At 46.8% G+C, this 23,857-nt stretch overlaps 2 protein-coding genes across 2 annotated transcripts in view; one reads left to right on the top strand and one right to left on the bottom strand.

The window, feature by feature from the left end:
* Positions 1–23,857, bottom strand: part of HIF1A (hypoxia inducible factor 1 subunit alpha) — a 641,105-nt gene that overhangs the window by 64,531 nt on the left and 552,717 nt on the right. The gene's annotated exons all lie outside the window — the stretch shown is intronic.
* The window catches only part of KCNH5 (potassium voltage-gated channel subfamily H member 5), a 188,225-nt gene that overhangs the window by 48,508 nt on the left and 115,860 nt on the right, over positions 1–23,857 (top strand). Inside the window, exon 7 of the mRNA XM_083732341.1 lies at positions 11,447–11,876. Coding sequence (XP_083588467.1) covers positions 11,447–11,876 — 430 coding nt within the window. The remainder of the gene's footprint in view (positions 1–11,446; positions 11,877–23,857) is intronic.

Raw genomic sequence — 23,857 nt, 5'->3', positions numbered from 1 at the left:
CTGGGAGGTTTTTAAGCAGACGTTGGATGGCCATCTGTCATGGATGCTTTAGCTGAGATTCCTGCATTGCAGGGGGTTGGACTAGGGATCCCTTCCAACTCTACAATTCTTTGATTCTACTTCAGGCTGCAGCTGGGAATCTCAGGTCTAGGGGGACAGATCCTGGCCTTTTTATCTGGCATCTGGGTCTCTTCCCAAGCCATACCACTTGGTGACCTCCCTCTTTGATCTCCCTGGGTGCTTGTTCCTGCCTGGAGTGTGTCCTTGAGCTGTGACCATGCCTGGCTGCAGGATAGGGTAAAGTGTGTGGCTGTACCCTGTTGCTCCGCCCACTTTCCCCTCAGGTCCCACCCACCCACCACAGGTATACAGTGACCTGAAAATTGACCATAGAGGAGTCTGGCCCCTCAACTGAAAAAAAAGGCTCCCCCATCTTTGACGTAGGGCAGAAATGTCCAACAGGTTGATTGCAAGCTACTGTTCGATCGTGGGGGTGTTTTTGGTCGATCGCGGTATTAATATAAGCGCTTCTGGATGGGCCCCCCCCCCAAATAAGCTCAATAACCGGAGCAGTACCTATTTATCTACTTGCACTTTGACGTGCTTTCGAACTGCTAGGTTGGCAGGAGCTGGGACAGAGCGATGGGAGCTCACCCCGTCATGGGGATTCAAACCGCTGACCTTCCGATCGGCAAGCCTAGGCTCTGTGGTTTAACCCACAGCGCCACCCGCGTCCCAGCGTACCCAGACTACCTTACACTGCGTTTAAAACCAAAATCGCATTTGGATAGAAACTGTTTCTCAGGCGGCTAGTCCTAGTCTTTATAACCCTGTACCTTCTTCCAGAAGGCAGAAGCTGAAAGAGATCATTTCCGGGGTGCGCACTATCCTGCACTATCTCTGCAGCTTTCTTATGACACCTGGAAGCGTAGATTTGATCCAAGGTGGGAAGAGTGCACCCAATTATTCTCTCTGCAGTCTTTACAACCCTGGACAGCATTGTTTTTCCCCTGACCATTGTGACTAGTAGCCACTGATAGCCAATCTCCTCCATGAATTTGTCTCTTTCTCTTTTCAAGCCATCTAAGTTGGTGGCCATCGCTGCCTTTTGTGGGGCAAATCCCACAGTTCGACTAATATGCTGTGTGGGAAAGAGCCTCCTTTTGTCTGTGCTGAAGTGGCAAATGTTCGGCTTGCTTCGTTGGATGGTGTTAGGTTTTCGTATTATGAGATACGGGGAGAGAGAGACTTCTCTCTATCCACTTCCTCCACACCTTGCATAATATTTGTACTGCAACAATGCCCAGAATCTGCAGCCGTGTTGTACAAAGCAACACAATCTGTTGTTGTGGGGATAATTCTAAATACATATTCATCTTTTGGCAGCCTGTGATGTTTCCATTGGCAGCTGCCTTTGTGTTACTGCTAGGGCTGCATTGCTTAACTAACTCTTCTGTTCTAGTCTACTAAAGGCATGCAAACATACACACACAGCTACAAATAAACATAGTTTGGGGAAAGAAAGAAAGAAAGAAAGAAAGAAAGAAAGAAAGAAAGAAAGAAAGAAAGAAAGAAAGAAAAGCAGGAATGGGGGGGGGGAATCCACAGTGTGGAAACACAGTCCCTGGAGGTGAATTCAGCGTTTGCATCCTAGAATTGTAGAGGTTTATATGACTTGTACCATGGGTGCTTCCTGGCTACTCGTTTATTGAGCCTTCATCCTGATTGATTTGCAGGGAGATTAGAGAATGTTGACTATTTAACAAACCTTCACTCTGATTTGTGGGGAGGTTAGATGACGTTGCATCAAAGTATGGGTTATCCCATGTGTTTCCTCCTCAGTTTCCTTATCAAAGAAAAATCTGATCATTTAGGGGGAGGGGTTTTTGTGCAATCAACTGTAATTGTGCAACCTGAATTTCCTGGTAATTTGTGCGAATCCCACCGGAAAATAATGGCAGGCTATGACTCAGCCAATGCACAACCCTCTGGTGAGCTGGTGTAGTCTTGTGATTAGGAAGCACGGCTAAAAAGCAGGGGCTCTTGCCTCATATATTGACCCTGCAATGGATACACAACAGTTTTATTTGTTTATTTTTACATTTGGCTATTAAGGTTCTGTCCTTCCCTTTCTCTCAGAGGAGCCTGGTACAGCAAACAATTAAACTGCAAAGCAATATAATTTGCAGGGTTTCTAAAACACAACCGAACACACAAACACACAAACAATTTTATATTTGTCCTTAATGCTGATCGTTGGTGATTGCCATGGTGACAACAACAACAACAAGCGGAACTGAGTAGTTTGGAAGGCTGTGGACTCTCCTTCCTTGGAGGTTTTTAAAGAAAGTTTGGATTCCACCAGGGGTTCTTTAGCTGTGATTCCTGTATTGCAGGGACTAGATGAAGCTCTGTGCCCAACTCTACAATTCCATGTTTCTATGAATAATAATAATGCATATTTGTTTTCCATTGATCTGTGGATTTTAGCCATGTCTTAGCCATAATTTTATTTGTAGACAGCTTGGAGGGCCTTTTGACCAAGCATTTAATACCTTTTCTAAATAGAAAGATCAAGGGCCACAATAGTGAAATAATTTCAACGTTGCTGGGAGCAGTATTTTTCAGCCATGAGTGAACAGGATTCTCTCCCCCGCCCCATTCCACCCAAATGTTAATACTGAGGGAGACAGACACATCTCACCAGGAACTGTATTCCACAGATGAGGAACTGCCACCGCTAAGACCCTGCCATCGTGGCACCACCAGCAGAGAATGGCATTCGGGGTGGGGTAGGGAATGGCTGTGGTCTAAACCACTGAGCTTCTTGGGCTTGCCAATCAAAAGGTTGGCAGTTCAAATCCCCGTGATGGGTTGAGCTCCCGTTGCTCTGTCCCAGCTCTTGCCAACCTAGCAGTTCAAAAGCATGCCAGTGCAAGTAGATAAATAGGTACCGCTCCAGCGGGAAGGTAAACAGCATTTCCGTGCACTGCTCTGGTATCGGTGTTCCGTTGCACCAGAAACGGATTAGTCATGCTGGCCACATGACCCAGAAAAACTCTCTGCAGAGCAGACAAACGCCGGCTCGCTCAGCCTGTAAAGCGAGACCCGCAACTGTAAAGCAAGCGCCGCAACCCCAGAGTAGTTCGCAACTGGACTTAACTGTCAGGGATCCCTTGACCTTGACCTTTAGGGGATGGCAACCCTTTGGTTAAGCACCGCAGTGGCAAATGGAGCTATCATATCTTTGGAAGGAAATTTAGGTCAACACACTTTTGAAGACTCCTCACTATCTGGTGCACAATGTTATCTAGCTATAGAGAAATGGAGAATCGTGGCTCTGTCGTATGGAGGAAATGGGATTTGAGTACAGTACTTAGATTCAGAAGGGAAGTTCTGCAGTGATTTTGATGCCAGCAAGGAGATGTAGCTTTACCTGCCAGAAGATGCTGAGACAAGAAGATAATAGAGAGCTTAGAGGAATTTGGACAATCCGACAAGTACTGCAAACAGTACAAGGAGGAGGAAAAAACCAAATCCACATAGCGATGTAGAGCTACATTGACATGGTAAATGAGAGATTAGGTGTAAGACAGAAGAACTATGAGGAAGACAGCAGAACTGCGTAGATGAATATTTTCACAGAAATGATGCGTGGTGCCAAATGCAGAGAGGAGCATTTCTTTTGCTTCCTAATGACCAGTAGTGGACAGATGATGTTTCTGGAACAGGGCACAGCCCTACCATGCAATGAAGTGGAGCAGGCTGCTTCAGGTGGCAGAATTCAGAGGGCTAGGAGAAGGAAGAAATCGATGCCTAAATGTTGCTGAGATGTTTAAAAGTATCACCTCAAACATAAGTACTACTACTACTACTACTAATTTATTATTTATACCCTGCCCATCTGGCTAGTTTTTTAATTGATCTTTATTGCATTTTTACTGCCGGGGAATGGTGGAGTGACTTGTGGGATTATCTGCCTCAAGTGCCAAAATAACTTGATTGGCCTTGGACGTTACGTATCTTGACTGTTTGTGTGTATTTGTTGCTTTGCTGCAGGCAACAAAATGTATTGGGCAAGCCCTGGCTTCCTTGGCTGGTTGTCTGAAGGAAGTTTCTGCTTGCCACCAGGTGAACAGCAACTTACGAAGCCTGGTTAGGATACAGGAGACCAGTTCTCAGGGAAACTGGCTTCTGTTGCTGATTTGATGGATGTACATGTAGCTTGCTTCATTTCCTCATCAGCAGCTCAGAGGACCTCAGTGTATTAATGTTCCCTGTGAAAACCATGACAAGCCTTACAAATGGAAAACCAACACAATTAGCTCTGAAGTACTCCCATTTCCTATAGCTTCCTGAGAAAGTGCTACTTCTGCTTAAGCCCTTGAAGGAAAGTTTATGAGCATTGATTCCTGTATGCTATAGAAGAGGGCAATGAATTCTGAGTGGAATAAATATATATGCCATGGCTGGAGAACTTGTGGTTCTCCAGGTGTTGCTGGACTCCATCTCCCACCCTTCCTGACCATAGACCATGCTGGCTGATGGGAGTTGGATGTCTCTAGAAGCTCCTTTTATTGTGGTACATAAGAATGTGGTACATCGTAGGAAGTGGCCTCACACCCAGTCTGACCATTGGTCATAGCTGTCAACTTACAGATTTGAAAATAAGGGACCAACAGCCTCGAAAATAAGGGATCAGCAGCCAAAATAAGGGATTTTAGTTAACCAGCTCCCGAGCCAAAGGCAGAAAGCCCAGCCAGCAGCCAAACGAAGCCTCAAGTGGTGATTCCCACAGCGCAGCAACCCGGCAAAGGGGATGCAGCAAGGAAAACCACCGTCACCTCTCTGCTGGGAAGCGCTGAGCAAAGGCGAGTCCCCAGGCAACGCACACAAGGCATGCAAGCTCCACCCCCCAGTTGTTCTTAGACTCCTTATTGGGTGAGCAACGCAGCCAAGCAACACAGTTTGAGCCTCCCTCCTCCCTGGCCGGCAGGGAGGGAGGGAGAGGAGCTGCTTCCTTTGAAACCCGGGAAATCAATAAGGGACAGCAGCGGGACACAGTGCTGGGATAAGGGACTTTCCCACCAGATAAGGGACAGTTGACAGCTATGCCATTGGTCCTTCTAGCTCAGGGGTCAGCAAACTTTTTCAGCAGGGGGCCGGTCCACTGTCCCTCAGACCTTGTGGGGGGCCGGACTATATTTTGAAAAAAATATATGAATGAATTCCTATGCCCCACAAATAACCCAGAGATGCATTTTAAATAAAAGGACACATTCTACTCATGTAAAAACACGCTGATTCCTGAACCGTCCGTGGGCCAGACTTAGAAGGCGATTGGGCCAGATCTGGCCCCCGGGCCTTAGTTTGCTTACCCATGTTCTAAATATTGCCTACACAGAGGCAGTAGCTTTCCAGGCAGTTCCCCCAGTCTTACTAGGAGTTGCCAGGGATTGAACCAGAAACGCTCTGCATGCAAAGCAGATGTTCTACCACTGAACTACATCCCTTCCTTGAATTTCAGCAGATGCAACTTTTCCTGTAAGTGGGACCAACACCCCCTTGCCTTCATCACTAAGACACAGGAGCCCCTCTCATTCTGAGACTGAATCTGTGGCTTCCATAACTCTAAAAACAAAGTGGAACAATCTAGTGAAAGAGGCACCGTTCCCAGTGATGTGTGTCTTCTGATTTCATGCAACTCTTAATGCCATTGGGTGTTCAGTAGTCTACGATCTGCCAGTGCTAAGCTGGTGTGGGGTGGAGAATACTTAAAAAGATGGGATGGGGTGAATATTCTATGGAGAGCCGGAGGGAAAGGAAAATTTAGTTTGTACAAGTTGCTCTTAGGCAATCCCCCAGAGAGAGACCGCAAAAAGTTTGCAGAGGTAGCCTGGGGGATGAAGTGAGCCTGAAGCATTTGTTTAGAGTGTCTCAGTTTATGTAAGATTTATAACCGAGCATTTAAGCTATAGGATATTTAATTTGAATTACCCTTCTCAGACACTTCCCTCCCTCAAATACACTGTATATGTTAATGGGGAAACAGATGTTGGTTGCACAATATTTAATTTCAAATCCTATGTGAGAGAGACATGCCAACAACTGACAGCTTTAAACTGAAGGCTCGTTCGGCCTCTGAAATGTCACAGGGGAGCATTGTTGATCCCTCGTTTCCCCTTGGTATTGGGCCACGAGGAGTGGTGTGGTGGCAGAAAAGAGAAGGGAGTTTTGCTCAGGAAACAAGGGAAATGAAGTAATCCTTTTGGACGCCGGCTTAGAAGAAAGCTGACGGCAGCAAAGCTGATTTGTAACATTTGCTGCTGTACACAGCAGGGAATTGATAGAGGAGGAAAACGGCATAATGCTTGGAGCATCTCCAGAATGGTAATCAAGATGCAGCATGGGAAGAAGAGGGGGAGACAGGGAATAATCCACATTGCAGTGCGCAAAGGGATTCCGCGCTGCTGAATGAGTTGCTGTGAAGTTAGGGAACAGTGGGCAGAGGACCTCTTGTTGCCATTGGCTGAGCAGCTCAGGGCCTCAGAGAGAGCAGGGCAGGAAGAAAGAAAGAGTAGGGTAGGACAAAAACAGGGAGAGTGAGTTCAATGGAAGGAAAGGCAAAGGGAGGGGCAAAGAAAACAAAAGTCCTGGGAATGCAGGAAGCCCAGGAAAGGGGGGTTGGGGCAAAGAGAGGAACAAAGGCTGGAAGGTGGCTGGAAGAAGTTTGTAAGGGAAAGGAAGACTCAGAAGAAGAAAGGGAGCTCAAAATCGTATAGTCAAAGTTTCCTGGTCTTCTCAGTCATTGGTGGAAAATGGTTGAAAGGAAAAGAAGCTGGATACTTTTTCTGGTGCAGCACTGCTACTTCTGCCACTGGTGTGATGTGTTCGTTGCAGTGAGAAAAAGCTTGCTGCCATATTTTCAACCAACCGTATGGCATTAAACAGTAATCTAGGCTGGATATGAGCAATGCAACAGCAAAGTACAATAATCTAGGCTGGATATGAGCAACGCAACAGCAAAGTTGTTCCTTCTCCTAGAAGGGACCTCTGACTGCCCACCTGAATTCAGTTTTTCTGCTCCTATCTAAGCAGATGCTTCTGTGCTCCGCATGTACTGGAGATTCCCTTGTACTAAAGTATCAGTTGAGGCTCCAAGACTTTGGCCACCTCATGAGAAGAGAAAAGTCCCTGGAAAAGACCCTGATGTTGGGAAAGATGGAGGGCACAAGGAGAAGGGGGCGACAGAGGACAAGATGGTTGGACAGTGTTCTTGAAGCTACAAACATGAGTCTGACCAAACTGCGGGAGGCAGTGGAAGACAGGAGTGCCTGGCGTGCTCTGGTCCATGGGGTCACGAAGAGTCGGACACGACTAAACAACTAAACAACAACAACAAAGTATCAGTTGAACACTAGAGCAGCCCAAATGAACCACACAACAATGGAGAGCAGTGCTTATGGTGCAGCACTCAATCTACTTAAATTGCTGCATCGCAGCAGTAATACCCAAAGTGAGCTCAAGTCTCCCAGCTATATGTAAATTCTGGCTCTGAGATCACATTGCTCATTCCTTAGGCTGGCCCCAAATTTGGCTTTCCAAAGGAAGGCCACTAGAGCTTTGTAGCAGCGGTGCATTTATAAGCGTAAGTGCACTTAATCATTTACCTTGAAATGAAATCTCTCTGAATGAAGAGTGGGGATCCTTGAATATGTATGCTGCTAACATTAACACCAGAAAAGAAGGATTAAAGAGCTCATGGGGCTTTAGGGGCTAAGCTCTTTATAAGTCGCTCAACTTGAAATGTCTCTCTCTGTGGGTTCATTTGCTTGCTGAATTCCCACCCGCTTATGATTTACGGCTCTCAGCAGTCATGCAAACACTTTAAGTGTCAATTGTGGACAGAGGTGGGCCGGGGAATCTCCAAGCTCCAAAGCCCACCTGTCCCAAAGTGACTTCTCCTTTCACACACATTTCTTTCTTTAGATTTGGCAGGTAGGGTAAATAGCTGGTTTTTCTCTTGGGGCTGGACTTGCCTCTTTGTGTCCAGTTCTGTGGGCACTTGAGGGTTTGCAAGAGAAACAGGCAGCGTCCAGTCACAAGTCCAAGCTAAGCAGAAAACTTTCAGGACCTTGGAGAGCTCCAAGGGGCCCTGCTAAGAGAAGTTGTCCCTGCAGGGAGCCAGAGCCAACAGGGTCTGAACTGGCAGTGACTGACCAGGAATGAAACCTTGGGGTCATAATAGGCAGCTCAACAAAGATGTTGACCCACTGTGCAGCAGCTGTGAAAAGGGCACATTCCATTTTAGGAGTCATTAGGAGAGGAACTGAAAATAAAATTGTCAATATCATAATGCCATTATACAAAGCTATGGTGTGGCTGCACTGGGAATACTGTGTGTACTGTGTACAGTTCTGGTTGCCTCACCTCAAAAGGGATATTGCAGAGTTGGAAAAGGTTCAGAAAAGGACAGCCAAAATGATCAAGGGGAAAGGTAACAACATCTGGGGCTTTTTAGTTTAGAGAAAATGCAAGTGAGGGGAGACATGATAGAGTTCTCTCTCTCAGAACCCTGGACGTCATTGGCACTAAAAGATCACAGATCTACATAGGGATCGTAGAATTGTAGAGTTGGAAGGGACCCTAAATATCATCTAGTTCCAACTCCCTGCCATGCAGGAATATGTAGCTGTCCCTTACGGGGATCAAACCTGTAACCTTGATACTATCAGCACCATGCTCTAACCAACTGAGCTATCCTACTGCCAAAGAGAATTAAGCAAATTCATGGAGGATAAGGCCCTCAATGGATACCACACATGGTGGCTTTGTCCTGCTCTCACAGTCTCAGTATGCCTCTGACTACTAGCTGCTGGGAGTTGCAATTGGGAAGAATGCTGTTAGGCTCCTGCTTGTGGGCTTCCTCCACAGGCACCAGGTTGGCCACTGTGAGGATGCTGAATGAGGTGGGCTGTGGCCTGATTCAGCAAGCTCTCGTTAGGTTCTTATGAAGCCTTATGTAGGCCAATCAAGCCTGAAGTGGGGGTAGGCTTTGCCTTAGAGCAGTGTTTCCCAACCTTGGGCCTGCAGCTGTTTTTGAACTACAACTCCCATCATCTCTGACTAGCAAGACCAGTGGCAAGGGATGATGGGAATTGTAGTCCAAAAACAGCTGGAGGCCCAAGGTTGGGAAACACTGGGTTAGAGCATCTGGCTGGCTGGTTAAAGGTGCCTCAAGTTATTTCATAGCTATTGGGGGGGGCAGAGGTTCTGTAGGAGACTCATCCTCTGAGTTGGAGGGTGTTGGCAGGGCTGTGTCTCCAGCTGGGATGGCTCCAAATGAAGTAGCCTGAAAGTCGTCCTCATCTGAGTCTTGTGCTGCTCATGGCAAGTTTCCCAGGTGGCCTCTTAGCTGATAATCTCTAGCTTAATGTACTGGGGATGAAAAATAGCAAAATGTGTGGGACGTTTTTTTAAAGAAGAAGAAGAAACATTGCAGACAAATGAAGGAGCTTCAGTTTGACTCCTGTACTGAAATAAACTCCAGTGTTTTACAGGTTTGTAATATAATTATCCAAGATTTTGACTAGACTGATTCGATAATGATGTGTAGAAAAGGGCAATTTAAACTTGGCATGGGAAGAAGGAACACTTGCCTCGTTGCTTCCTGCTAAATGAAACATCTTCAGCTGTTGAATCGCTTCCCCCCCCCTTTTTTTTGCTGTGGAATTCTTTTGCCGGAGCGCTCCTGCAGTGAGTCAGTAATGATTCCGAATGCAAGAGCTAGTTATTTATAATTTAGACTGTAATTAATTATGAGCCCGTGGCTCCCTCTCCTTTCACGTACAACTTCCAGCATAAGGCATATGGTCACTTAAAGATGAAAGAACAACAGCATCGAAGGGGGGAAAAACAAAACACTTCTGTAAAGCAATTGCATGTGGTTGATGCCGTTCAGCAATCGCCATGATAGTTAATTAGTCTTCAGTGGCTAGACATATGTTCAGTTGAGAACCATGTAGGAAGGCAAGATTATGTGATCTGACCATCTTCAGTTATTCAGAATCTCAGAAGAACATAGGAAGATCCCCTCTCTTTCAGAACCACAGTCTTATAGAAACAAATGAAATCAACTTCTCACTTTTAAAGCACCACTAACCCAAGCTCCATGGAGGTCAAGTGGGTGGAAGCCCAAGCAAATCTTTACGTTGCTGAGTTTTTCCATGCCAGGGCTAAACTTTGCATTCCTGGTGGCTCAAAATATTCTACATAAATTATAGAGGAATATGACAAGTCTTCTTCAGCAGAAAGTACAAAACCCAGCCTTTGTTCTTGGCAGCAGAATAGTTCATGTTTCTGTTCATTTTTAGTCAATGTCCTGGGTATTAATTAGCATTCATACAGAACTAAGCAAACAATCCACAATGGGGGGGGGGTTTAATTCCCTGGGGACCAGTTGGGAAGCTCACATGTTCCCAAGGCAAACAAAGAAAGGAAGGAAGGAAGGAAGGAAGCTGTGCAAATTCAGAGCTTTCTCAAACCAACTGGCCAACAGTTTAAGCAAAGTCTTTTCTAACAAGCCCTGCTTACTGTTCGCCTATCATCTGTTTCCAAAATAGCTCAGCAGCTATTTTGTATGTGGGAGGTCCCAAGTTCAATCCTGGCATCTCCAGTGAAAACGAAAATGAAATCTTCGTGGTCCTATCAGAGTAGACTGAAGAAGGGAGGACCTACCAATATTGGTTTTCTCATGGCTCCCAATTCACATTTCTGCAGCAATATGTATTTTTTTTTTCACAGTAAAAAGCTCACATGAAAATTCTTTAGCATTTTTGTGTGAATATCTCCTCATAAACTTTTTTTATTGTCTGCAGTTTTGACTAAAGCACACATTTTTGCAAGCAATTTCCTTTAATGTAATGTTGTGCTTTCATTGTTTTAGCCAACCCTGGGATCTTAGGGTGAAACAAGAATGATAAGAGAATCATAGAATCATAGAATTGTAGAGTTGGAAGTGTCCCCAAGTATCATCGAATCCACACACACACACACACACACACACACACACACACACACTTCATTTTGGAATATCAGCTAAAGCATCCATGACAGATGGCCATCCAACCTCTGCTTAAAAACTCCCAAGAAAGGATAATTGCATAATATGGAGCTAAATTGTATAAGTAATTATTGTATGTTGATTTCACTAACACATTCATTTTTGTGCACCATTTCCTCTAATATACGTATTTCCGTAAACACTGCTTGATTGGAGAACTGCATTGCAAAATTCAATGATGTGTGAATTTCCGAGGAAGGCTATGTTTCAGTACTTGTGTTGAATCTCTCCCCCACCCCTACTCCCAGATGCCTCAGCGCAAACAAGAGCACGTGGTGTTTATCATTTTGCAAGTGAGTAAAGCTTTCCCTCCTTCCTTCTTAGGGTATCAGCAGTCTCTTCAGTTCCTTAAAAGTGGTGCGTCTCCTGCGACTGGGCCGCGTGGCCAGGAAGTTGGACCATTACCTGGAATATGGTGCTGCGGTTTTGGTGCTGCTGGTCTGTGTCTTTGGACTAGTAGCCCATTGGCTCGCTTGTATATGGTACAGCATTGGGGACTACGAGGTCATCGATGAAATCACCAATACCCTCAAGAAGGACAGCTGGCTCTGCCAATTGGCGGAGAGCATTGGAACGCCATATCGGTACAACTCTACGGGATCAGGGCAGTGGGAAGGAGGACCCAGTAAAGACTCGCTTTATATCACTTCCCTCTACTTTACCATGACAAGCCTTACCACAATAGGATTCGGGAACATAGCTCCGACCACCGATGGAGAGAAGATCTTCTCAGTGGCCATGATGATGGTGGGCTGTAAGTAGGATGGTCACTTTTCTCCTCTTTGCATTTCTCATAATTGGTTTTCCTTATGGGTTCTCTTTTTGCATGGGACTGGTGCATCGTCGCAACTGAATCATGAAAGCTGGGCTCCTTGCATTAGCACGGGAGTTTGGTCTGTAGACGTTTGACTCAGTTTTGGGGGTAGGGAAGCTGTCCTGGAGGTCTAATCTGTCACCCACTGCAGGGGTAGAGCAAATCTCAAGCTCAGGGGCCAAATATGGGCTTGTGGTCAGTGGCTAGACCTACATTTTGGGGTCTCTGAAGCTTGATTTGTTATGGGGCCCTCTTCTCAACCAGCAATGAGGTCTGGGTAACCACTGTTATCTTCTTCAATGGTAGATCAGCACTTAAAAAACAAACTACTAAGTCTCAGCTTTTGCTTAATCTTGCTGTATTGTGACACCCCACTATTGACTCTCAAATTTTAGGACTCTTGAAATACATGCAACAAAAAAAAATTGATCAATTTAAGTTGTGCCTCTCAAATTGGGTCTATGTTTTTAAGCAATGTGAAGTTGCTTCTGGGGCCCCTCCATGATTAGGGGCCCTGTAGCTTAATTAGCTCTGCCCCTGTCAATGTGGACAATACAAAAACACCAACAGCCTGGCTTTGTATAAGGCAGATTCCTAAAGGAGAGGTTGTCTCCAGTGCTAGGATGAGCTGAAGGTCTTAGATCCAAGAGGAGGGACCAAGAACGGGGTTAGGCCTTGTCCTCTGGTGTGACAGGAGGCTAAGAATGCTCTGAGGGTTGTGGTCTTGTGGAGAGAAGAGAACAGGAGAATAGCTCAAAGTCCTCTCCCTAGTGCAACTGGTCGGTTGGATAGCACCTCTAATTAGAAGAGTGACTAGTGGGGTGCCACAGGGTTCTGTCTTGGGCCCGGTCTTATTCAACATCTTTATCAACGACTTGGATGATGGACTCAAGGGCATCCTGATCAAATTTGGAGATGACACCAAACTGGGAGGCGTGACTAACACCCCAGAGGACAGGATCACACTTCAAAACGACCTTGACAGATTAGAGAACTGGGCCAAAACAAACAAGATGAATTTTAACAGGGAGAAATGTAAAGTATTGCACTTGGGCAAAAAAAATGAGAGGCACAAATACAAGATGGGTGACACCTGGCTTGAGAGCAGTACATGTGAAAAGGATCTAGGAGTCTTGGTTGACCACATACTTGACATGAGCCAACAGTGTGACGCGGCAGCTAAAAAAGCCAATGCAATGTCAGACCTCACCTGGAGTACTGTGTCCAGTTCTGGGCACCACAGTTCAAGAAGGACACTGACAAACTGGAACGTGTCCAGAGGAGGGCAACCAAAATGGTCAAAGGCCTGGAAACGATGCCTTATGAGGAATGGCTAAGGGAGCTGGGCATGTTTAGCCAGGAGAAGATGAAGTTAAGGGGTGATATGATATCCATGTTCAAATATATAAAAGGATGTCACATAGAGGAGGGAGAAAGGTTGTTTTCTGCTGCTCCAGAGAAGCGGACACGGAGCAATGGTTCCAAACTACAAGAAAGAAGATTCCACCTAAACATTAGGAAGAACTTCCTGACAGTAAGAGCTGTTCGACAGTGGAATTTGCTGCCAAGGAGTGTGGTGGAGTCTCCTTCTTTGGAGGTCTTTAAGCAGAGGCTTGACAACCATTTGTCAGGAGTGCTCTGATGGTGTTTCCTGCTTGGCAGGGGGTTGGACTCGATGGCCCTTGTGGTCTCTTCCAACTATGATTCTATGATTCTATGAATCCTGTTTATACAACCACAGCCATGTTGCAGCATCAGTGCATCTCTCTAGCCCTGTGGCTCCCGAACCTTTTAAAGCCACTTTCCCCTTGGTCCCATAAACACATCCCCAGTGCCTGCTACTCTATGAAAAGCATTATTCAGAATAGTGGTTTCCATGACCCACTAAAAAAAGGTAATAACACAATGAAATTCAGAACAGTAAAGATTAATTGCACATTTATTCAAAATCCAATTAAAACTGTTTAGCTTAATTAATTCAACAAAGCTCTTGAGCTGGATCCAGTGATAACAGGTTTTAAAAGTATGATACTCATTTACCCCTCTGGCACCCATCCCATCTCTGTCCCCTTGCCTCTTAGTGCCCCACTAGGAAATCCCCCGCCCTGGGGTCGCTACCACTATTGGGAACTATTGATCGAGCCAATTATTTTATTTCACCTGCTCTTAAAATGTCTTTACTGGTTTAAAATGGCACACCATGCCCCGGCTCATCGAAGGTCCAGCTAAAATTATTTTGATGGCTTGGAAATGACGTTGGTTTCGGAGGCGTTCCAGTGAGTTCTCGAAAAATGGGCTTTGCTGCTTGGGCTGGGTTTGCGAAGGCGACATCTATTTTTATCAGCTAAGAATGGAATCCCATGTTGTCACCATGGGAGCTGGAGGCAAGTGAGACGGTTTCTAGACACAATAGATTGTAGGGGTTCTTCTCCTCCCTGCTTTCATTTTTTGTGCCAGATCTGCAGCTCCTCTTAGAGCATCCTTAAATCTGACAGGACAAAGGAGACTAATTTCTTCTTCTGTGTGCTCTCAAAGCAGCAGCGATTCCGCTGGATGAGACTCTTCAAACCATAGTATAGTTTTGAGTGGCTGGGGAATGCTGTCGCAAGGTTGTGTGGATGGATGTAAGGCATGCTGATAGGATTCAGGAAGGAGCAGATCACAATTTTAACTGCTTGATGTGTCGCCATGCCTTGCATAGTTTAGGGAAAAGGCGAGCAAGAGGATGTGAAAGAGGGGTCTGGAATTATGCATGGTGTCGAGAGACCTTTATTTTCTCCCCCTCTCTCAACTCAGGGACATCCAGTGAAGGTGAATGTTAGATGATTCAGGACAGACAAAGGGATGGTTAAACAGATGGGGTCTCTAGCTTGATCCAGCAGGATTTTCTTATGCTCTGATGTTCTCATGCTTTGCATCCAGGCAGAACATCTTGTGACACATTAAGCCCAAATCAGTCCATAAGCCATGTGGCATGCTCCATCTCATACCCCTTGTCCTATTTGACCCTGTGTGTGCATGGGGACTGCATATCAATATGACTTCTCCACCCCCCCCACCCCACGAAAAGGTTGTGGTTGTTAACTAAAGGATCTTGGGTCTTTGAGCTAGGGAAACTGTGTGAGACCTTGGAGAGGGGCTGCCAGCCTGAGTAGACAATATCAGGCTGGTTGGACTGATGGCATGACTTGGTACAAGTCAGCTCTGTCTGCTATAGAGCACGCGGCTTGGGTACAGGAGGTTCCATGTTTACTCCCCACCATCTCCAGTTTAAGGGGGGGATCTCTAATGGGGAATAGATGAGTTTGAGGAGGATCTCAGTGGTTGCCTAGTCATGATGGTGATGGTCTAGCTCCAGAATCAGCGGTAGCATGCCAGTTGAACACCCATTGCTGAAGAACAACAATGGCTGAAGGATCTGCTTGTAGGCTTCCCATCTGTTATCTAGCTGGCCAACTGAGGGAAGCAGGATGCTGAATTAGATGGGTCTTTGGTCTCTGGTAAAGCAGGGCTTTAAAGGTAAACATAAAGGGACCCCTGACCATTAGGTCCAGTTGTGACCGACTCTGGGGTTGCGGTGCTCATCTCGCTTTATTGGCCAAGGGAGCTGGCATACAGCTTCCGGGTCATGTGGCCAGCATGACTAAGCCACTTCTGGCGAACCAGAGCAGTGCACGGAAACGCCGTTTACCTTCCCGCCAGAGCGGTGCCTATTTATCTACTAGCACTGTGACATGCTTTCGAACTGCTAGGTTGGCAGGAGCAGGAACCGAGCAACGGGAGCTCACCCCGTCGCGGGGATTTGAACCGCCGACCTTCTGATCGGCAAGTCCTAGGCTCTGTGGTTTAACCCACAGCGCCACCTGCATCCCTGTAAGCAGGGCTTTCCATATGATCTAAGTAATACTGGGCAAAACTCTCACCCCATGAAGGTCTGTCAATACTTGGCTGCAGAGCTGCATTCACTTGAATGGGTTACAAGTCACACTGGCCTGCTTGAGGGTGTTGTTTTTTCATAACCACTTCACCCTGTTGCAAATTGGAACTTGCTGCATTGTTTCTTTCTTTCTTTCTTTCTTTCTTTCTTTCTTTCTTTCTTTCTTTCTTTCTTTCTTTTTTAAAACAAAACAAAACCCAGTGGACACTTTGAGCCCATTGTTTCAAAATAGCTGACTGCAAAAATAGAAAGTGAAATAAAATTAAAAAGAAAGAAAGAAAGAAGAACCAAGAGGTGTGTGACCAGCCTGGGTATATTGTGCTAGTTTGGGCAAAACCTTTTCAGCTGACCTCAGAAATGTTCAGATGGCTATGCTCTGCCTCTGCAGTTAGAGGCTCCAGCTCTTCAAACTTTTGCTGCTTATTTTGGAATTCAGCACTGCAAATGAACGTCACTCAGCAGAAGAGCATCTGCTTGGCATGTAGAAGGTCCCAGGTATAATCACAACATCTCCAGGTAATGCTGGGAGAGGATCCTCTCTGAAATCCTGGAAAGCCACTGCCAGTCAGTGTAGACCAAGTGTTTCCCAAACTTAGGTCTCCAGCTGTTTTTGGACTCCAACTCCCATCATCCCTAGTTAACAGGACCAGTGGTTTGGGATGATGGGAATTGTAGTCCCAAAAGAGCCCAAGTTTGGGAAACAATGGTGTAGAGCAAAACTGGATACTGACTTAGCAGTAAGAAGGCAGCTTCCTCTTTCCCTGTCTTTGGCTATTGGCTTTGCTGCTCCTCTGAGGGTAGAGTTGATTGTTCTGCTTGCAAAGCAAACATGTCTTTTGCTTTCCTCTCTGGAGATGTTAATTGTGCGGGGGATTAAATTCCTTGTTGTGCTTGCAAGTGGGCCGTTGAACCTCCATTTGCAACACGGTGATGAATAGGCCTGGCTAGACGCATCTGTTGTAATAGGATAAGCGATGCCAAACGGGCACGCGGCATGCAGATGGTTCTGCACAAAGGAGAACCTGATGTCCCAAAACAATTACGGCAAAAGGGACCATTTGTAAAGTGGGATGAGATGGTTCTTCCTTCCTCTCTCCGCCGCCACTCCTGCACCTTCCAGTTGCATCTCCAGAAGTTGGAAGGAGGAAGGGAAATGGAAAGCAGCACCCCTCCCATAGAGCAGGCATAGGCAAACTCTGGCCTGCCAGATGTTTGGGACTACAATTCCCACCACCCCTGAGCACTGGTCCTGTTAGCTAGGGATGATGGGAATTGTAGTCCCAAACACCTGGAGGGCCAAAGTTTGCCTATGCCTGGGACTACAATTCCCATCATCCCTGACCAGTGGTCCTGTTAGCTAGGGATGATGGAAATTGTAGTCCCAAACACTTGGAGGCTACTTCAGCCTATGCCTGAAATAGAGCAAGGGGAAAAACCACACATCTGGCCAATGGTTCCTTATTCCATCCCTGGCAGGAAAAACAAAAGTCACTCTTGCAGGAGATGAGCTGATGTGGAGGCTGTCTTCAAACCCCTGAATACCAATTGCTGGGAATCACAAGTGAGGAGATCACTGTTGCACCCAGGTCCTAGAGTCATAGAATTATAGAGTTGGAAGGGTTCCCAAGGGTCAACTAGTCCAACCCTTTGCAAGGCAGGAATCTCAGCTAAAGCATCAATGACAGTCCTGCTTTTAGGCTTCCCAGAGGTGATGCTGGACTAGATGGGCCATTGACCCTAATCCCACAGGGCTCTTCTTATGTTCAAAACTGCTGCCACTGCCCCCATCACAACTCCGTGTGAACATGTCGTCCTCCATTGCATGCCCTGTTTGATCTTCTGGAAAAGTTATTTTGGGCCTCCTGTGAATGGAGTTGGTGTCACGTGGAATATGGAACAAGGCTGTTTTCTGCTGCTCCAGAGGGTAGGACCAGAACTTTTGAATGGTAAGAGCTGTTTGAAAATGAAATGGGCTACCTGGGAAAGTGGTGGATCCTCCTTCCCTGACCATCTGCCAGAGATTCTTTAGTTGTGATTTTCCTGCGCCTCAGAAGGTTGGGCTAGGTGTCTCTTCCAACAATTCTACAATTCTATGAGATTACATTCTTTATTGCATACCCTCCAACATTTCTCTGATGAAAATAGATTGTCTGGTGGTGGTGTGGTTGCTCAAGAGCAAACAGGCAAGACTCCGACCTGTCTTTTCCAGGCTTTATTACTAGTATAAACTATTTACAGTGCAGAGCGTCACAAGTCCATGTCTGCTCAGTCACTAGCAGAACCTGGGTGTGGCCCGTCCTTGTACCTTCCCCAGCATAACAGTCGTGTGACCCGCATCCTTTTCCTCCCCTCTCTGCGCCCAAACCTACTGCTCAGAGTGGGCGCTGGCAAAGGGAGACTTGCCTCCCCTCCGCTTTGCTCAGGCTCAGTTTTGAGGCTCTCCCTAACATGTCCTGGTCCCTGCACCCCCTCCCCACTGGAGGAGCAGAAGAAGAAGAAAAAGAAGAGTTTGTATTTGATATCCTGCTTTATCACTACCCGAAGGAGTCTCAAAGCGGCTAACATTCTCCTTTCCCTTCCTCCCCCCCCCCAACAAACACTCTGTGAGGTGAGTGGGGCTGAGAGACTTCAGAGAAGTGTGACTAGCCCAAGCAGCTGCATGTGGAGGAGCAGGGAATCGAACCCGGTTCACCAGATTAGGAGTCCACTGCTCTTAACCACTACACCACACTGGCTCACTGGAGGTGGAGCTTTCCTCCTTGCCAGAGGAGGAACTGCTTCACAAGATCTTTGGAGGCTCCCTGTAACACAACTGCCCTTCCACCTCTTGCCTCTGAGCTGATGGCAATTCCCTGACATAAAGAATAACAATAACAATATTTATACCCTATCCATCTGACTGGGTTGCCCCAGCCACTCTGGGCAGTTTACAGCACATATAAAAACAGAAGAGAACATTAAACATTAAAAAAACTTCCCTATACAGAGCTGCCTTCAGATGTCTTCCAAAGGTTGTATAGTTACTTACCTCCTTGGCTTGGGAGTCGCATAACTCCATACCCCCAACATTTCTCCCATGAAAATAGTGCTGTCCTAAGGAAAAGCAGGACATGCTGGGATCAAATCAGAAACTAGGAAAGCTTCTGTAAATCTGGGACTGTCCCTGGAAAATAGAGACACTTGGGAACATGGTTGTTGTTGTGGTTTTTTTAAAACAACCCTACAAACAGCCAGTCTTTGGGCCTGGCACTAAATTGCTGCCACCTGTTCCAAGAGAAATACGCCAGGTTTGCTCTTGGGTTCCATCTGCAGAAAATAAATCTGTGAAGCTTTTTTTCATCACATGGAAATAAACATGGTCCCCAGGACTCCTGCCTGCAGACTGAGGTGCTTTAAAGGTATCACTGGAGAAAGCACTGGCCAGAAAAAAACAGTTGGCAGCCGTATGGTGTGTCTCCTACACGCTCCCCAAATCCAGCTGCCTGAGGATGATTCACACCTTACACTTTTTGAAGGCTTCTTCAAAGTCCCTGCCACGAGGATTCTCACATTTTCACAGGCACCGGGGTGTTTGCAGCACTGCGGCAATCCCTAAATAAATGCAAGGAAAACATTTCTGTGTTATTGAGGACACCTCGGGCTATAAGCATTGCATTTTTAATCAGGCCCTCTCCGACTCTGAATATATAAACCCCAGAAGGGTTTATTTCGCTCCCCACCTCCCGCCCCGCTTCGTTTCTAAGAGCTTTAGAAGTGCCTTGAAGTTCGGTCTTCTTTTCATGGGGCTTCTCCCTTTCCAGATAAAGTAGCGCGCGCACACACACACACACACACACACACTTAGGATTATGGTGGGATGTGGGTGACTTTCTGGAAACTCCAATGATTCTTCAACTATCCTACTGAAAGTGAAATTTATTGTCTGCCTGTTGCCCCCACCCTTTCCATCTCTCCCCCCCCCCCGCCCCAGATTACAGAGCTTGGGGATACAAAATGCAAACAGGTTACACGAAGCCTTTCTCAACCTGTGGGTCCCCAGATGTTGTTGAACTACAACTCCCATCACCCCTAGCTAGCAATGAAGGGCCTTTAGAATATTGTTCTATATACGATCCCAAAAACTGTTTGAGGCATTTTCTCTTCTCTCATATGTTATCCCCAAACCCCTTCCTTAAAGGAGGAGGGAGGGAGGTTTTTACACCAGCCTGAAGAACAAGACTTTTTCTTGCTTAGATGTTACAGTGAAAATGGGCCTGTCTCTCTGGAATGTCCGGCTTAGGTGGATAGAGATAAGAGCAAGGTTGATTGTGTGCTATTGTAACCCAGACAGGGGTAGGCTGAAAAGGAGGAAGCGAACTGAAAAGGAGGAGGGTAACACAAGAAACAAAGCTATATCTTATTGCTATTAGTGTAAATCACATGTTTTACATGAGAACACATGTCTATGCATTCTAAGGGGTATAAAAAGCTGGCACGCTCAGAATTGGGTGTGCAGATTGCGAGCTTATCGCTCTGTACCTTTGTTCTGCATATGCATTTCAAATAAACCCTGTTAATAACCTGCAAGGACGTTTTGCCGCTTTGTGTGAATCTGTGCTCCGGGGACCCAATAGCAGATATGGAACAGGTCCAACAGCAAGGCCAGAGTTCAGGGATGATGGGAGTTGTAGTCCAACGACATCGTAGCCCCCCAACATTCCTCTGGTGAAAATAGGGACATTCCTCAATTGACCCTCCTTTCCCCCACATTTTTTGTTGTCTCCCACCCCCGCAGAACATTTCCAAAACCACTACATGAACAGAACATGCATCTCTCAAGAAGGCCAGGTATCAGAGTCCAAGGACACATTCTTCAGAGAAGGGTGTGGCTTGTGGAGGGGGCATGGTCTCAGGAGAGCCCTGAGGGCCAGAGAGAGGGGCTTGGGGGGGGCTGTTCAGCGTCTGGGCCTGGGATTCCCACTCCTTGCTCTTTACAGCCATACCTTGGGTTACAGACGCTTCAGGTTGTGTTTTTTTGGGTTACGGACCCGCCGAAACCCGGAAGTACCGGAACGGGTTACTTCCGGGTTTCGGCGGCCGTGCATGCGCAGAAGCGCTAAATCACGCATTGCGCATGTGCCGAAGCGCCAAATTGCAACCTGTGCATGTGCTGTGGGTTGCGAATGCTGCAGGTTGCGAACATGCCTCCCGCACGGATCACGTTTGCAACCCGAGCGTCCACTGTATTTATGTTATGTATTCAGTTATGCTTGTTTGAGCTTGAGTCTGGACTATGAATTCTGAGCCCCTGTGTTCTGATTCAAGACATGATATCCAACTACAGAACATTTCAGGATTTGGGCCTCTGCCATTAGCCCTTAAAGTCATGATTCACAGCTTGGAAGTTTAGACAGCCAATCACGTTGGGAGTGGGCATGGCCCAAGCCTTCAGAAATGTATATAAGCAGCTGCTTTGCCCCTGTTGTCCAGTTCTGTTAGTTCAGTAAAGGTTCTTGCTGTTTCTCTGTGTCTTGCCTCGTGGGAACCCACCTACTCTTCAATTTATCTTTTACAAAGATTATTAAAAATCACAAATCAGTTTAGACAAAATACACACCAAAATTATCAATAGAAGTCAAAAGTTCTCTGCAGTGGCTCCCTGTCTGTGGAATGCTCTCCCCAGAGAAGTTCACCTGGGGCCTTCATTATACACCTTTAGGCGCCAGGCAAAAAGGTTCATATTTAACCAGTCCTTTGGTTGATCTTATTGACATCCGACACCCTTTCAAAATGTAGCTTTTGGTTTGATTTTATATGTTGTGGTCTTGTTTGTGAACTGCCCTGAGATCTCTGGGTATGTTGTTGTTTAGTCGTTTAGTCATGTCCGACTCTTTGTGACCCCATGGACCAGAGTACGCCAGGCACTCCTGTCTTCCACTGCCTCCCGCAGTTTGGTCAAACTCATGCTGGTAGCTTCGACAACACTGTCCAACGATCTTGTCCTCTGTCGTCCCCTTCTCCTTGTGCCCTCCATCTTTCCCAACATCAGGGTCTTTTCCAGGGAGTCTTCTCTTCTCATGAGGTGACCAAAGTATTGGAGCCTCAGCTTCAGGATCTGTCCTTCCAGTGAGCACTCTGGGCTGATTTCCTCCAGAATGGAGAGGTTTGATCTTCTTGCAGTCCATGGGACTCTCAAGAGTCTCCTCCAGCACCATAATTCTCTGGGTATAGGGTGGTGTATAAGTTGAATTAATAATAATAATAGTAAAAACTGAGGATATCAGCAGGAAAGAGGTCTGGATGGAGAAACAGTTAGCTGATTAAGTTAGTATGCTACTAGCAGGAGAAAGTAAGGGAAAACATCAAAGGGGAAGGCCAAGCTATTTTAGAACAGCAGGTTCTGTAATAGAGACATTGCACTGTGGTCAGTACATTGGATCAAGGTGTGGTCCAAACCCAAATATGGGATTAGTTCCACAAGGATGCTTATCTGATGGCCTAGACGGGCCTTGGGTGTGATCTGCTCTTAGGTCTTAATGGAAAGGGGCTCTCTCACGCTGGAAGTCTGTAAGCAGAAGCTGTTGAGGATACTCTAGTTCTGGGTTGCTTGCATTGTTGGAATCAATGACCTCCAGGCAGCGGCGTAGCGTGGGTTGTCAGCACCCGGGGCAAGGCAAGTAATTTGCGCCCCCTAACCCCTAACCTGCCGTCGCTGCCAGCTTCTTCTTGCTGCTGCCTGGTTTGGTCTGGTGTGGTTCTCTCCTGTGCTCAGCGCTGCGCTGGGCAGCCGCTGCACTGTCCCTCCCCCAGATAGTCCCTCGCTCTCTCTCCACACCGCACCCCTGGCACCCACCCCCTCCACAGTGGGGGGTGACCCGGCGGCTCGGATCGGATTCGCACAGCCAGCACTGCAGTGAGAGAGAGTGAGTGAGCCAGGTAGGGGCAGAGAGCTGCGAGTGCGAGCGTGCCCCCCCAGATGTTGCGCCCGGTGCGGCCAGCCCCCCCTGCACCCCCCACGCTACGCCACTGCCTCCAGGGTCCCCTCTGACTCCCCAGTTCTCTCTGTCCACTTCCCCCATCATCCCTATTAAGCCCTGTGGACAGTGTGAATTAAACCCCCCTACGAGAAGATCAAACCAATCCATTCTTAAGGAAATCAGCTCTAAGTGCTCACTGGAAGGACAGATCCTGAAGCTGAGGCTCCAATACTTTGGCCACCTCATGAGAAGAGAAGACTCCCTGGAAAAGACCCTGATGTTGGGAAAGATGGAGGGCACAAGGAGAAGGGGACGACAGAGGACAAGATGGTTGGACAGTGTTCTGGAAGCTACCAGCATGAGTTTGACCAAACTGCGGGAGGCAGTGGAAGACAGGAGTGCCTGGCGTGCTGTGGTCCATGGGGTCTCAAAGAGTCGGACACAACTAAACGACTAAACAACAGCAACAACATTGAGCACAAAACTCTTCTGGTTTCTCAAACAAGAATTCAGTGGATGTTCGCCCCATGTCCCTAATCCTATAGCAAGGTACCGTTCTTTGGAACCCGAAGATGTTACGCAGCACTTTCTCTCCGTCTCCTTCCCACGTAGGCAGGAGTTGGACACTTCACTGCCTTTGCAGGCATTTGACTACTTCAGAAAACCTGAAACCACTCTGCAATTTGGCACAAGCCCCCAGGACTGGCACCTGTCCAGGGGAGGCCCGGGACTGGAACAGGAGTAGATTTCCAAGCCATGGTTGAAATGCAATGTCAGGAGGAAGCCTGTACTGTGACAGATAAGTCCTGTCTTGCATTGTCCCTGGCTCTGAGTCAGGCTATCGCATCTCTCCCTTAAGTAAGTACAACATTGACACAGAAACGTGCATGGCTGAATAATCCTCCTGCCCTTGCAAAGCCTGACAAAGGCCAGGAGGCTGGGCTTGAGGAATTTGTAGGAATTAGTTGCGGGAAGCTTCCAAAATCCTTCCTTTCCATGTTTCTCCCCAGATCTTGGAGTTCTGAATA

This window comes from Podarcis gaigeae (genome assembly GCF_964106915.1).
Source record: "Podarcis gaigeae genome assembly, chromosome: 1".
In the NCBI taxonomy this organism is placed as follows: domain Eukaryota; kingdom Metazoa; phylum Chordata; class Lepidosauria; order Squamata; family Lacertidae; genus Podarcis; species Podarcis gaigeae.
The sequence above is the reverse complement of the archived record's forward strand: the minus strand, read 5'-3'. Positions and strand labels throughout refer to the sequence as shown.